The following is a 12,846-nucleotide window of genomic DNA, read 5'->3' as shown; positions in this document are numbered from 1 at the left end:
TGGGAGGAAACTGGAGTGCCCGGAGGGAACCCACTCAAGCACGGGGAGAACATACAAACTCCGCACAGGAAGTCCGGTAGCTGGATTTGAACCCACACAGGAGGTTCCCAAGACCTTAGAACTGTGCCGCACACGCGCTAACCACTGCGCCGCCGTGCTGCCCTTCACCAATATCCAGGGTTGGGTAGGGTTACTTTAACTTACTTACTTAGGGTTACTTTCAATTACTTTTGGATTACTCCAATACCAAATATGCTAATAAAAGACAAAAGAAACTAAATATGAATAAAATGACTAAATTTTGTGCAGGCTTTGGGAGTAACGGAATACGTGGAACGGCAAAAATGATGTTGGCAAGCTGTTTGGATTTATTTTCATTTTGTTTCTGTCGCATTTTATGTTAGTTTTGCCGGAGATCAAAGAGATTAAAGCCAGGAGAGAAAGCTTACCACGTGTTGTGAGTCATCGTTTTATTCATATTTAGTTTCTTTTGTCTTTTATTAGCATATTTGGTATTGGAGTAATCCAAAAGTAATTGAAAGTAATCAAGTTAAAGTAACCCTACCCAACCCTGCCAATATCATATTATTTATTTACTTTATTTTGTATGTTTAATGACTATTCTAATGTTTTCTTAGTTATCAGGAGGATGCGTTTTAGCGCTATTTAGGGTGAACTTGAAAACTTTTTGTAGGTTGGGAACGGACCAATATGTTTTTAATCATTTTGTAGTGGGGACATTTGCTCTTTACAGGAGCTAGTCGAGCTACGAGCACGATCCTGGAACACATTGAGCTAGTACATAGAGGTACCGCTAAAAAATAATTCCGGATATCAGGCCAAATTTGACTTTTTTGTCTCTTCAGCTTCCAATTAAAGTTGGGAAAGCAAGATTATCTTTTGTCTGACCAATTATACTGAGTCATTAAATACTGATGCAATCTGTAGTTCAGGAAATAAAAATTGGGATTATTGGCCAATGTTTGGTGGGCGTACACCATGCACAATAGGAATAAATGGACCACTCACATTGGTGTCCTTTCCAGACTGGACACATTCAGACTTCCTTTGAGGGGCAACGGGCCAGTGGATCTAAAAGCGAAAACAAGAACAGCAGTCAACATGCTAAACTGCATAAATGTCGCCAACCTATGCTAGATTTTTTGGCCATAGCATGACAATCCTTACAATGAGTGGCTCCTTGTTTATGTCGTGCAGATCCAGAGACAGGATGTAATCTTTGCTGCCCACATACATGCGGTCGTGGTCCTCATCCATGCGAAGAATTCGATAGTCGCTGGAGTTTAGCAAGAAGGAGAAGTGGTGAGCCGTTCCGGTCGACTTTAACTCTGTCGTAGAGAGAGAGGATGAAAATAAACGGTTTTGTTCGGGACTGTGGTGGTAGGAAAACATACAGTAAAATTGGGAAACACAAATCACAGACGTGGTCACAAGGGATGGTGTGCCTGCTGCTCCATTGTGGCGCCAAAATCTCAATTTATCCGCTCGTTCGGATAGGCTGTAAGGTTATCTTGACCACTTTCAACCACCCATATACACAAAGACGCATATAATAAAGCCACATGGGCAAACACAGTAGTAATGAGGCAGAGAACCCTCAGACGCCCCAAAGTTATTGTACACAATATGCTTCTTATTTTAAAACAGCTATGCAACTGCAAGTCACTTCAGTAAATATAAATAACTCTTCCTATAACGTGCAGTAAACCAACAGGGGAATTGATGACACTCCAGACAATTTTCTATGCTGTTTATACCGTAAATTCCGGACTATAAGCCGCTACTTTTTTCCCAAACGTTCAACCCTGCGGCTTATTCAGTGATGCGGCCAATTTATGTATTTTTTCTTACAGCCGCCAGCGGCGCTCAAGTACAAAAGGTAAGATTTAGACCGGTGGAATATATGCGCCGAGGAAGACTGCAACTTCTTAGCTTGTGCACAAATTAAATTAGCGTAGAAATATCCTCACCATGCAAATTGCAAAAAGAAAGGCACATGAAGCAGCTTTCAAGCTAAATGCAATCGAGCAGTCCGATAAAGAAGGAAACAGAGCTACTGCACGTAAACATTACTTTGCGAGCGTGTTGCTAGCGTGTTTTTGAATAAGGGAGCGTGGGACGACTTCTATATGACATAGTCTCTTACCCATACTGGGGAAGACGACTTTGATGTCGTCAGTTATAAGGAGGAATGTGAGGACGGTTTACCGTGATTACTACAAGTACGGTATGTTTTTTTAACAGAGCCGTTTACTGTGCTACGAGCGCATTTCTAGTAGCGTTTTGCTACCCTTCACAGGCACGGTTTGGGATGAAAGTTATAATATTATTATTAAAGCTTTGAAAACTCTCTCGGTGTACCATCTTTCTTTGTAAATATGTGTAACCATGTATAATATGTATTTGCAACTGTGTATTTTTGTAATGTATTTATTTTAGAGACTTTTTCTGATGTGTTTCCACGGGCAAATCAAAAAGAAGGGGCGAAAACAACGGGGGCTGACGGGAAGTGGAGTAAAGGTGAGACGTGTTTGTGGTCGCAGCGGACAATAGTGGATATATATTTTTCCCACCTTTACCTTTGTAAATATACATTTTTTTCCCTTGGATTATTTTCAACGAGACCCGGACTCTGCAGATCTGCATCAAACCTTAAGTACCGGTATCATTTTCCGTTCATTTTGCCGGCTTTGGTTATTGGACTGTGAACTTTATACCCAGTTACAATCGCGGGACTCAAAGTCGGGTTTGAGTTAATTATGTGATTGTGTTACCTGTATTAATGTGGGCGCATGCGGCTTATATACAGGTGCGCCTTTTGTAAGTATCCTCTTGAAATGTGGTAGGTGCGGCTTATAATCAGGTGTGCTCTATAGTCCGGAATTTACGGTATTGTTCTGTATCATACTTAGTTTATTCATCTTATTCCAGACTCTTAACAAGATATGGTCTCCTCCCTTGATTGCTCTGCTAAAAACCATCCAACAATGTAGACAAACATTTATCAAACTAAATAGCCAATCCTTCTTTTTCCACAAAATGCATTTTTACTACAAGAATGAACATATCGCTAATTGAATGCTTAACTTTGTGGAGTTTGTTTTAGCTGTGGCCATGCTATTTGAAAAATCTAAATGTGACACTGTCCTGCTGATGTCAAGTGCAAAAGAAATTGTTGGATTTTCAGAAAGCTGTTCCGTTAATAGGCGTTACATTTTTATAAAGCTGCAGCAGTAGCAGCTTAACTTTGGGGTATAGTTTACAATTTTGCTGCTCAGTTGATGGTTATGATCACTACAGTGTTTCAATCTGGTATTTTGGCTTTTGCATGTTCTTCTTAAACTTTTATGTTTAATCCTAAGGTACTCAGACTTCCCATCACAGATAGGTGATAGTGTCTAATAATTAACCAATCAAGAATGCTGCATCAGAAACATAGCTGAAGTAGGGCTGCAACTAACGATTAATTTCATAATCGATGAATCAGTCGATTATTTTTTAATTAATCGATGAATTTGTTTGTTAATTTTTCTCGTAAATCAATGAATCCCTCCTATTTATTCAAATATTGAAGTATTGGACAGATATATAATAGTACAGAAAACCAAATATTCAATGATATAAAACTGTTAACTTGATAATTTAAAAAAATGCATAGAAATGTATGCTATTCACCTGCAAATGTGTAAGATACTCTTTTACGACTACCTTATCCACAGATCATATTAAATTTGGTCTGGTACGAAACAAAAAAGAAAAAGCAATACATTTCAATTCGTGAAGATTTTTTTAATCCACAAAAAAAAAATAATAATCAAAACTGTAAACAAACCCACTTTTCAAAATGTGGTCAACAAATTTGTTTTGGGGGCTTACATTTTGAAATATGATAAACATTGCATATGAAAATGAAAATTTCCCCAAGAATTTGCCCCTTTGGTAGAGTTAAGCATGTCATTATTATTAGTTTTCTTTTTACTTTATTTTAGACTTATTTTCAGATTTTTTTTTCTCTATATTTCTGTCTGTTCCCATGAAAATTGTTAACTTCAAGTCAAACACTACACAGTTGAAACTTTCACGTAATTTTTTTTTGTAAATGATTCAATGCTCAAAATGTCGTACACAAAAAATTTAACAGAACTTTTTTATAAAAACTGTCTGCCGGACCAAAGTGGTACTACAATTCCCAGTGTCAAAGCGAAACGGTGTACTCTCTAATTTGCATTGATTTAACGTTCTTGATGACTCATAAATCACGTGATACAACAAATCCATGATCTAATTAGGTTCCAACGCTTTTAATCATTGGTTTTAATCGATATTGTCGATTCGTTGTTGCAGCACTAAATTGAAGACAAAAGAGCATTTGCGCGAGCGAAGGGTCATGGAAGCTCCACGAACAAAAGAGGATTGGCAAGCCATAAGAACATGTGTTAAAATGAGAGGCAAGTCTGAAGACGAGGGGAAAAGTTGGTAAAAGCAGATGGGAGACAAGTACAAGATGCAGGCGGTGAAGAAGTGTCTAAAGCACTTTTACCACCAGAGGGTGCTACATAAACTGGGACTGTAAGGCTAGAAATTGTGCATGGGTCTAAATGTAAATGATATGTTCTGAATTGAATATATGCCCAGTCATTGACCAGCTCGGTAGCCTAGATGGTAGGGCGCCCGCTCCGAGACTGGGAGGTCGCTGGTTCAAGCCTCGGCCGAGTCATACCTAAGACTTACAACATTGGTGCCCATTGCCTCCCTGCTTGGCGCTCGGCATTAAGGGTTGGAATTGGGGGGTTTGGTCACCTAATGACTCCCAACACAGCAGTTGGGTCTAAAAACCCAGCGCCGATCGAAGGCGACAAGTCACGTCGATAGCTTCGCGTGACAAAATGATTTCCGGCAGATATCATGTTGATGGTTGATACTGGCTGAATAATAATAAATACATTGACTGGGAACCATTGAAGAGTATAGCTCGGCTCTCACCCAAGTTACCTGCAATACCTCCAGTTCATGCATGACCCAAATGAGGACAAGTGCTAGAGAAAATAAATAGATGGATGTTTACATTTCGACCCAGTGCCACTTCTTTTCAATTGAAATGAGCTCATAGGGCTCGTGGGGGATGGGGGAACTGAACCCCAACATTAATCAACGCTGGGTATATCAAAACAAACGTAATCTGCATCCATTCAGTCCTCTTCTGCTTTTTCTAACCAGATACGCCCTGAGTGAACACTGACTAGAGTCTGAGGGTCAACATTACAAAAGCCAGATCACTTGCGATCCTGGCTTCCCTCCGACTTGTTTTACCTCTGTTGCACAATGACGGGAACGAGCAGTGCTAATCTTCAACTGCAAATTGTCCAGCCGCAGAGACCTGCTCACTCCTTAACGTCTTTAATCACATCACGTGCAACGTTGCAACATCCGGCCCTCCTAGGCAGGTGGGAGGCTTTCAGTGAGTAATTGCGAAGAGGAAGGAACACAGCCCAGTGTCCGCCCAGTACCTTCCAATCTTTTGCTCCCATTCAAACATTCTTGGGAAAAAAAACTCTGACAAAGCTAAGGATTTATTTGCCGAGAAAACCAGAAGACCTGCTCGTGTACCTGTTCAGTGGAAGCAGAGAAACCCCCTGCTGTTCTCTGGCTCACTCATGTGCAATAGGATATACAGGATGGACTACACTTTCCTTTGACTGGGAGATGCCAGAACATCTGCCTGCTTTGCTTGGAATATCCGGGAAAAAAAAGCAGAAAAAAAACCATTCAAGGTTATTTCCACTTTTAAAAAGACATGTTCAAATTGTGAGTCCAGTGCCAGAGGGCCTGCAGACCTCTCAGCTATCAGTGGAAGCTTTTGCAGAAGGTAAAATGATATATGAGACTGAATGCTGAATCAATCTCTCACTAACCATGACACCTCACTCTGATCACATCTGCACACAGCAGGAGTGCAAGTGGGAACCGACCAGCGCTAAATGGTGAATATGATCCTGAAAAGGTGTCTCTAGAGGTTTGAGGATGACTATCTCAGCTGACTCCAAAGCTGTGGGTGCTTCATCAACATCTGTTTAGCGCCTGATGGTCCAGCTGGGTCGTTTTCCCACAATTACCTGACCTTTTTTTCAAGGTGGTCTTGGATGGGTTGGTTTAGGTTTAGACTCAAGTTAAATTGTGTGTGTTAATGTTGGACCGAAGGACTAAAAGGTGCCACGGTTAAATTGGCTGCACCAAATGCCTGATTCCAATTTAACACATGTATTTGGACACTTACAACAAAATGTTTATAATGATTCCGATTCGAACCTCTTAAGCCAAACAAAAGAAATAGGTGTTTTGAATAGCCAGGCGTAAATCCAGCCATAAAAGTCAGATGCTAAAAGAAGGAGAACACACTGACCCACCTCAGTCCTCCAAAAAGCTATCATTAGAAATTACACCTACAGAACACACTTCTAAATTATCCTCATTTAAACAATGGCTTACTTTATCAAAATAAGTCCACACGAGTTTCACCATCAATTGCAATCTGCAAAATTTATACAGCATGATTGCTCTTCAGACAGCTTTTAATATACATCCATCCATTCATCCATTATCTGAACCAAAGCCCCTTAGGCGAATTGTGTAAATGATGTTTTGCCATGTTCGCATGATATGAAATTACAAAAAAAGCAATAAAAGACATCACACGCTCATGGAGGTCTGCATATTTCTGGTAGCTTAATGTTGCAACAAAGACTGCCTGGAGACAGAAAAAACGTCAACAGTATTCTTCATGTTTGCACATGTACGTTTGCAGACATAATTTCACCACCCGTCTTCATATGCACTTATGCAGTATAAAGAACAACACTATACTGTTAAAGCCTATAATGTCTGGCAAATGAACAATAAAAAGCCCCACTGGACGCTTAAGCGAAATCTCCTTGACTCAATAATAAAGCCATTACACCTTACCATGGAATTCAACAACTCAATAAAAAGATATTAGCTTCTCCATTGGAATGATCAAAACTACATTTTGTGCATCTGAGGGAAACATAATGCCTTTGCCCAGCAAATAGGTGCTTTAGCAACAAAAGGCGTGTACATTTTCACTAGTCATCCATCAATGCCTGTATTCATAACGCCTGGATAATGTTAAAAAGAAACACAATACTACCGTATTTTCCGCACTATAAGGCGCACCTAAAATCCTTTATTTTTTTCAAAAGCTAACTATGCGCCTTATAATACAGTGCACCTTATATATGGATCAATATTAAGTCGCAAAGTCTTGCAACTAAGGCAAGCAGCCGCCGACTAGATTTTCCCCTGAAGGTGAAGTAGTCCGCGGTGTATGCTGGGATTTATATACCGGCGTTTCATTTCCTAACCAATGTGTCAATCATCATTTGAATCAGTCACTATTGGCTAAAGTTATTCGGAGGTAAAGGGGGCGGATCCTTTTTATCATTTACAGGCTCGCATAGGCTAAAGGGGCGAAACAAAGCCTGCAATTGGCCGAAAAAGATGAATGTGAATCCCACGTTGGGTTGCACTACGGCATAGAGAAAACATTTTTTACTATTCTGTATTTGTAAATATTTTACTCTCCTGGATTTACTACCCTCACGGTTGTAAGAAGACCGTGGTTACGTATCATTATTGAACGTGATGGCTGCAAGAGAACTTAGGTGAGCTATGCGGCTTTATATTTTTCCGGTATCTTGTTTTAGAACGATCTTGATGTTTCTGTGATGAGTCTATTTTTAAACTAAATTCAATTTAAAGTGTTTATTGTCATATGCACAATAAAAAACCTGTTTCTGTGCACAATAAAATTCTTACTTTGCTGTCCACACAGTTGCCAGCAAAAAAGAAAATAGATACTAAGGAATGGTTAGCATTTCTTGAATGCCAAGACTTTAACCTTCCGAATGATGGAACGATGCATTTGAGTGACATCTTACGGACACCGCATCCGCACGTGTTCTCGACACGTATTTGCGTCTTTGCAAGCTTTCGGAATGTTAAGGGGGTAATAAGTTTGACCGGACTATCTGACTGTTTTGTCGACATTCCCATTGTAGCGCCTTATAATCCGGTGCGCCTTATGTATGGAAAATATAGGACCAAAAACTATTTTTTGGGGGTGCGCCCTATAACCCGGTGCGCCTTATAGTGCTGAGAATACAGCACTTTGATATGATGTTAGAAATGCAATTGAAAACCTACTGGTCAATTCAACAATGACAATGCGTGTCTATGAAAAAAACCACAGCGTCTGTTGCACATTATTGTGATTTTAAAACAGCTTGGACGTGCTCATTATTTCCAGACAAATTAAAGGCACGTTTTTCAGAGATGTTTGTCTTGTGTTTCATGCCCTGGGTGGATATAATTTGCGTTTGATGGAACCGAATGTGGTCCCCATTACTTTATTACAGCACACAGTATCTCTTACAACACAATACTTGTGGCATTGTCCACCTGCTGTATGCGGTTGCGCTTACCTCGGGTGTACATGAATTTCTTTCAGCTAAGAGATACTAGCTTTGGAGAATAGTGTCAGCTCTTCCACATTCTGATTACTTCTGGTTAAGCCTGTCTTACAAATAGAGTCTGCTGAGAGATGAAAGGGGATTTTGGGGTGGGGGGCAGAAAACCCCACCACACTTGTCCAGACATCTGCGTGGATTTTGGGTGGCTTGATGTTGAGGCGTGCCCCCTCCGTGCTATGACTTGTCAGCAGCCGTGCATGCAAAAGCATAGGTAACCCCTGTCAAGTGAACTATATGTGTCGATTTTAAGATGACAAAGGAGATATTTTTTGAGAAAAAAAAATACATTAAAAAGCTATTGTTTGCTAACATATTATTTTAATCTGAAATACTGATCAGATTTTATATTCCTGCATTGTCCTTTAGTGAAATTTAACATTCTTCTCGTTTATCATAATTACACACCATGATTACACACATTTTATTTAAAAATGTGTCTTTGATCCCTAATCAAGATTTGAAACAAATGTGTTCATGAAATAAATCATATTCTTACACATATCCCTCGGGATAAACCTTCCAAGACAGTTGACAGTCTAGCGTCTGCTGAATAATGCTGACACAAGTCTATGTTAGCGATAAGCTCTCACAAATACATTTTTGACCGTCTAGCAAGATTGCATTTTTTTACAGTTACTGGAGGGGAGGAAGCCAGTATTAGTTGTATTTAGTTAGTTGTTACTCTGCATTTGTCTTCTAGAACAGAGGGGGCTACAGCTGACTAGAATAATTAAATAACCTAAATAAATCGATGCATATAAATACATTATCTTAAAAATGAAACAAAACTAAAGTGATGTTCTTCGGTAGCCACAAAGCAAAATAAAACCGGGGAACGTGGATGGTGTTGCCATAGACAATGTATCAGAAATGAAAGTCTTATGAGTTACAGTAGAGTGTAAATCAAACACTGAAACGGATCAACCGATTTTTGTGAAAATTTACACAATTGTACTTTAGGCATTCACAAGTGTCTCTATCTAGGTGTCGTGTCAAGGCACCCCCAATAAATACCGACAATCTCAGAACAACTCTTCTTTCATGTGGTCTGCTTTTGTGGGGTCTGTGATGCTTTCTGGCGGCCAAATTGGGTACTGCAGCTCAGGACCACCGACCACTCCAAGCAGCCGAATCCAATCTTCTATCGGCCTGGCAAAGGCAGGCCATTTTGCTTGTAACATGCTTGGAACATGCTTTCTTTGTGCATTCAAGGCCCAAGGTCTGTGTCCTGTTTTGAGAGTTGACTTTGGCTATTAGAGGAGCCCGACCGGGCTTTGTATCCGCCTCGTAAACATTTGCTCGCCTGCTCGGTAGGGGTCGGGACTATGGACTGGGAACATGCGCCACAGGAACTGATTGCTGCTTACCTGCGCCTGTCAAGCAGAAATAATTGGCAACAGATTACACCTTATCTCTATATTTTCGGATGCTGTCGCTCAGATGCTCTTCACGCTCGTCTACCACTGATACGCGGAGTGTGTGTTTGTGTGTGAGAGTGCATGTGTGAGTCCAAAGAAATAGAGTTCCCTGATCCCCACATCAAATCACAGACACCTGCCTGCCTGCACGACTCAAAGGCAGGTGAAAACATTGATTCAAGGAGCGAAGTGAGCTGAGGAAAAAAGAGAGATTATAAGAAATCTATATTTGTCGTTGCAGTTGACAGAAGAGGTTAATTAGCAGCTCAAGGGAAGAACGTCCTGTGCATGTTTAAGATGGGGGAAAAGTCACTGAGCTTTGCAATGTTTTAGTATTAGATCTAAAACCTGTTTTTATAATGCAGTGTTCTCGTTTGCCCGCGTCCCTGCGTCCTTGACGCATCATTTTTTCTGGGGACGCATAGTGTCGAATCAACTTTTTCGACACAAAATTGTCATTATTACCCGATTACTTTTATTTTTAACAAAGATTTACCGCACTCCAAACTTTTCATCAGGCAGATCCGCCATTGTTGTTTTGGTCCTGCGGTTCGAGTTTTCGTCTGCATGCCGATCTCGGCAAACGAGATCTCGTTGCTTCGAGATTACGTCATTGTTGTGGTGGTTGTCATCGATTTAAGGTGATAATCAACACAAAATTGGTAATTTTTTCAGTGTCAGTAATAGGTCGAAACATAATGCCAAAAGTGATAACAACGGCAATAATTCCGGCACGAAAAAACGGAGAAATTCTTCGGAAGATCGCTAGGAAAACGTAAGAGGCTAGGAAAACACGTGTGTTGAAGCGAACGACTCGACGAAAGAAAATAAACAAAATAATACTCCTAAGCAAGATAAGGACTTTTCTGCCAAAATTGATTTAATTTTATATCTGGTTACGCTATGAGGAGGATGATAATGGATTGGACCTTGAGAAGGCATTACAACTGTGGCGTGACAGCAAACCACGAAGAATATATGAACTAAAAAATCTGAAGTGATAACTGCTTTGTATTACCAATTAACTGTGATGATTAAAACTCAATGAAAATATAGATTAATATAATTATTTCAGCAATATTATTTTGTATAATGTACAATATTGTTGTGAACTGAAAAATCTTGAAGTGATAACTACTATTACCAATAAACTGTGATGATTAAAACTGAATAAATATATATATTTACATTATATATTTGTCGCCGATTTACAATTTCAACCTCGATAACACTAAATTTTGGGGACCCATAGATGTCTGTTGGGACTCATAGATTTTTGAGCATGCGAGTCCCCGGGACCCATCACTTTTCAGAGGTAAAATTAACACTGATAATGCCTATTAAAGTGATTAAAAATGGTGGAAAACCAATAACAGGGCCAAATTCAAGTCCTTTTTAAGGACTTTCAAAGCCAGTATTCCAATTTCTCCAGTACCACCAAAAGAACAAATCCAGTGGGAATCAATCCATAGTCCTGTTGTTTGAGGTCATTAAATGCTCCTCAAAAAGGTTCGCAATTTTTCCACACGTGTTTTTCAGGATCACAAATAAATCTGTGACTTTCATCTGCGATTTTTAACGTTGTGTGTGCATTTATCAAGACACGTAATTTTAAACTACGAATGTCATGGACCAGAACAAGCACTCGGATCCAATAGCGTCAGTTAAAGGATTTATTTGGACAAGGTTCGGTGGAGCAGGCTTGGGACGTCGTCTCTTGGTAGCAGACAGCCTCTTTGGACGATATGGCAACTCCGTGGTGAAAACGCGTGACGAGTAACGTAGCAGGTAAGTCGGTGGCCGGGACGGAAGAGTAGATCGTAAACTTTTAACAGACAAGGGTCAGGCAACGAGAATCAGACTTGGAATACACAAAGGGATCGTGGTACCTTGAATGTTGGAGGCTCACTCAGGGAAACGAGGAGTACACTCGAACGTCCATCTCTGGACGCTAACAGCTTATGTAGAAAGCTTCCACCAATCAGGAAATCGCGTTCCAGCACACCAGCTGATTACCTCAGGTGGCTCCAGTTAGGTAATCACGACAACGAATATATTTGTGAAACTGAACAATATGCGGGTAAATATTTTTAAGACAAATATCTCTTCTTTCCAGTCTTTGTTATCGCCAGATCATCTTAGGATGCATGCACCAAAACTGCAGGAGAAGCAGTATGAGTTTAAATTGAGCCAGGGAAGATTTAATTGGTGAGTTGGGTTTTTAGAGTCACAATTTACATAAATAACTTGCTCAGCTCTTGTGTGTAAGGGTGCACGGATTGCAATTTAAAAAAAATCTTTATATTTTTGCAATTCCTAGAGGATAGATCCATCCATTGTCCATCCTTTACCTGCACCGCTTATCTTCAGTAGGGTAGCAGGCTCAGCAGTCTTCAAGAAGTGGGCAGGGGACACCCTGAACTGGTTGCCAGCCAGTCGCAGGGCACACAGAGACAGACAAGTCACTTGCTCAATCACACCTAGGGACAATTTGGACCAATTAACCTGACATGCATGTTTTTGGAATGTGCCCAGAGGAAACCCATGCAATCACGGGGGAGAACATGCAAACTTCACACAGGAAAGCTGGTAGCTGGATTTGATCCCATGACCTCAGAACTGTGCCGCGGATGTGCTAACCACTAAGCCGCCGTGCCGCCCACCAGAGGAAACGGTCCCTTTTTTAAAAGGAGCCTTTGGCTGCAAGCCAATAAGATAACTGACTGGACCAAAGACATGATTAGGAATGTCCTCATTTGCAGTGCCCACTTCATATCTGGTAAGTTATCGTGGCAATCTGGTTTGGACTTACTCGAATGCTGAATGCCAAGAATTAAAAAAAAAATTAATGGCAAAACGAA

General features: G+C 40.3%; 1 protein-coding gene across 1 annotated transcript in view; it reads right to left on the bottom strand.

Moving 5' to 3' along the window:
- Window positions 1-12,846, bottom strand: part of LOC148364675 (semaphorin-3F-like) — a 117,312-nt gene that overhangs the window by 56,618 nt on the left and 47,848 nt on the right. The window contains exons 3-4 of the mRNA XM_088338856.1: window positions 1,189-1,349; window positions 1,030-1,092 (exon numbers count right to left, since the gene is read on the bottom strand). Coding sequence (XP_088194982.1) covers window positions 1,030-1,092; window positions 1,189-1,349 — 224 coding nt within the window. The remainder of the gene's footprint in view (window positions 1-1,029; window positions 1,093-1,188; window positions 1,350-12,846) is intronic.

Source organism: Urocampus carinirostris, chromosome 6 (genome assembly GCF_059441175.1).
Source record: "Urocampus carinirostris isolate Australia breed hairy pipefish chromosome 6, RoL_Ucar_1.0, whole genome shotgun sequence".
NCBI lineage: Eukaryota > Metazoa > Chordata > Actinopteri > Syngnathiformes > Syngnathidae > Urocampus > Urocampus carinirostris.
Note: the sequence above shows the minus strand (reverse complement) of the source record. Positions and strands in the feature narration are given on the sequence as shown.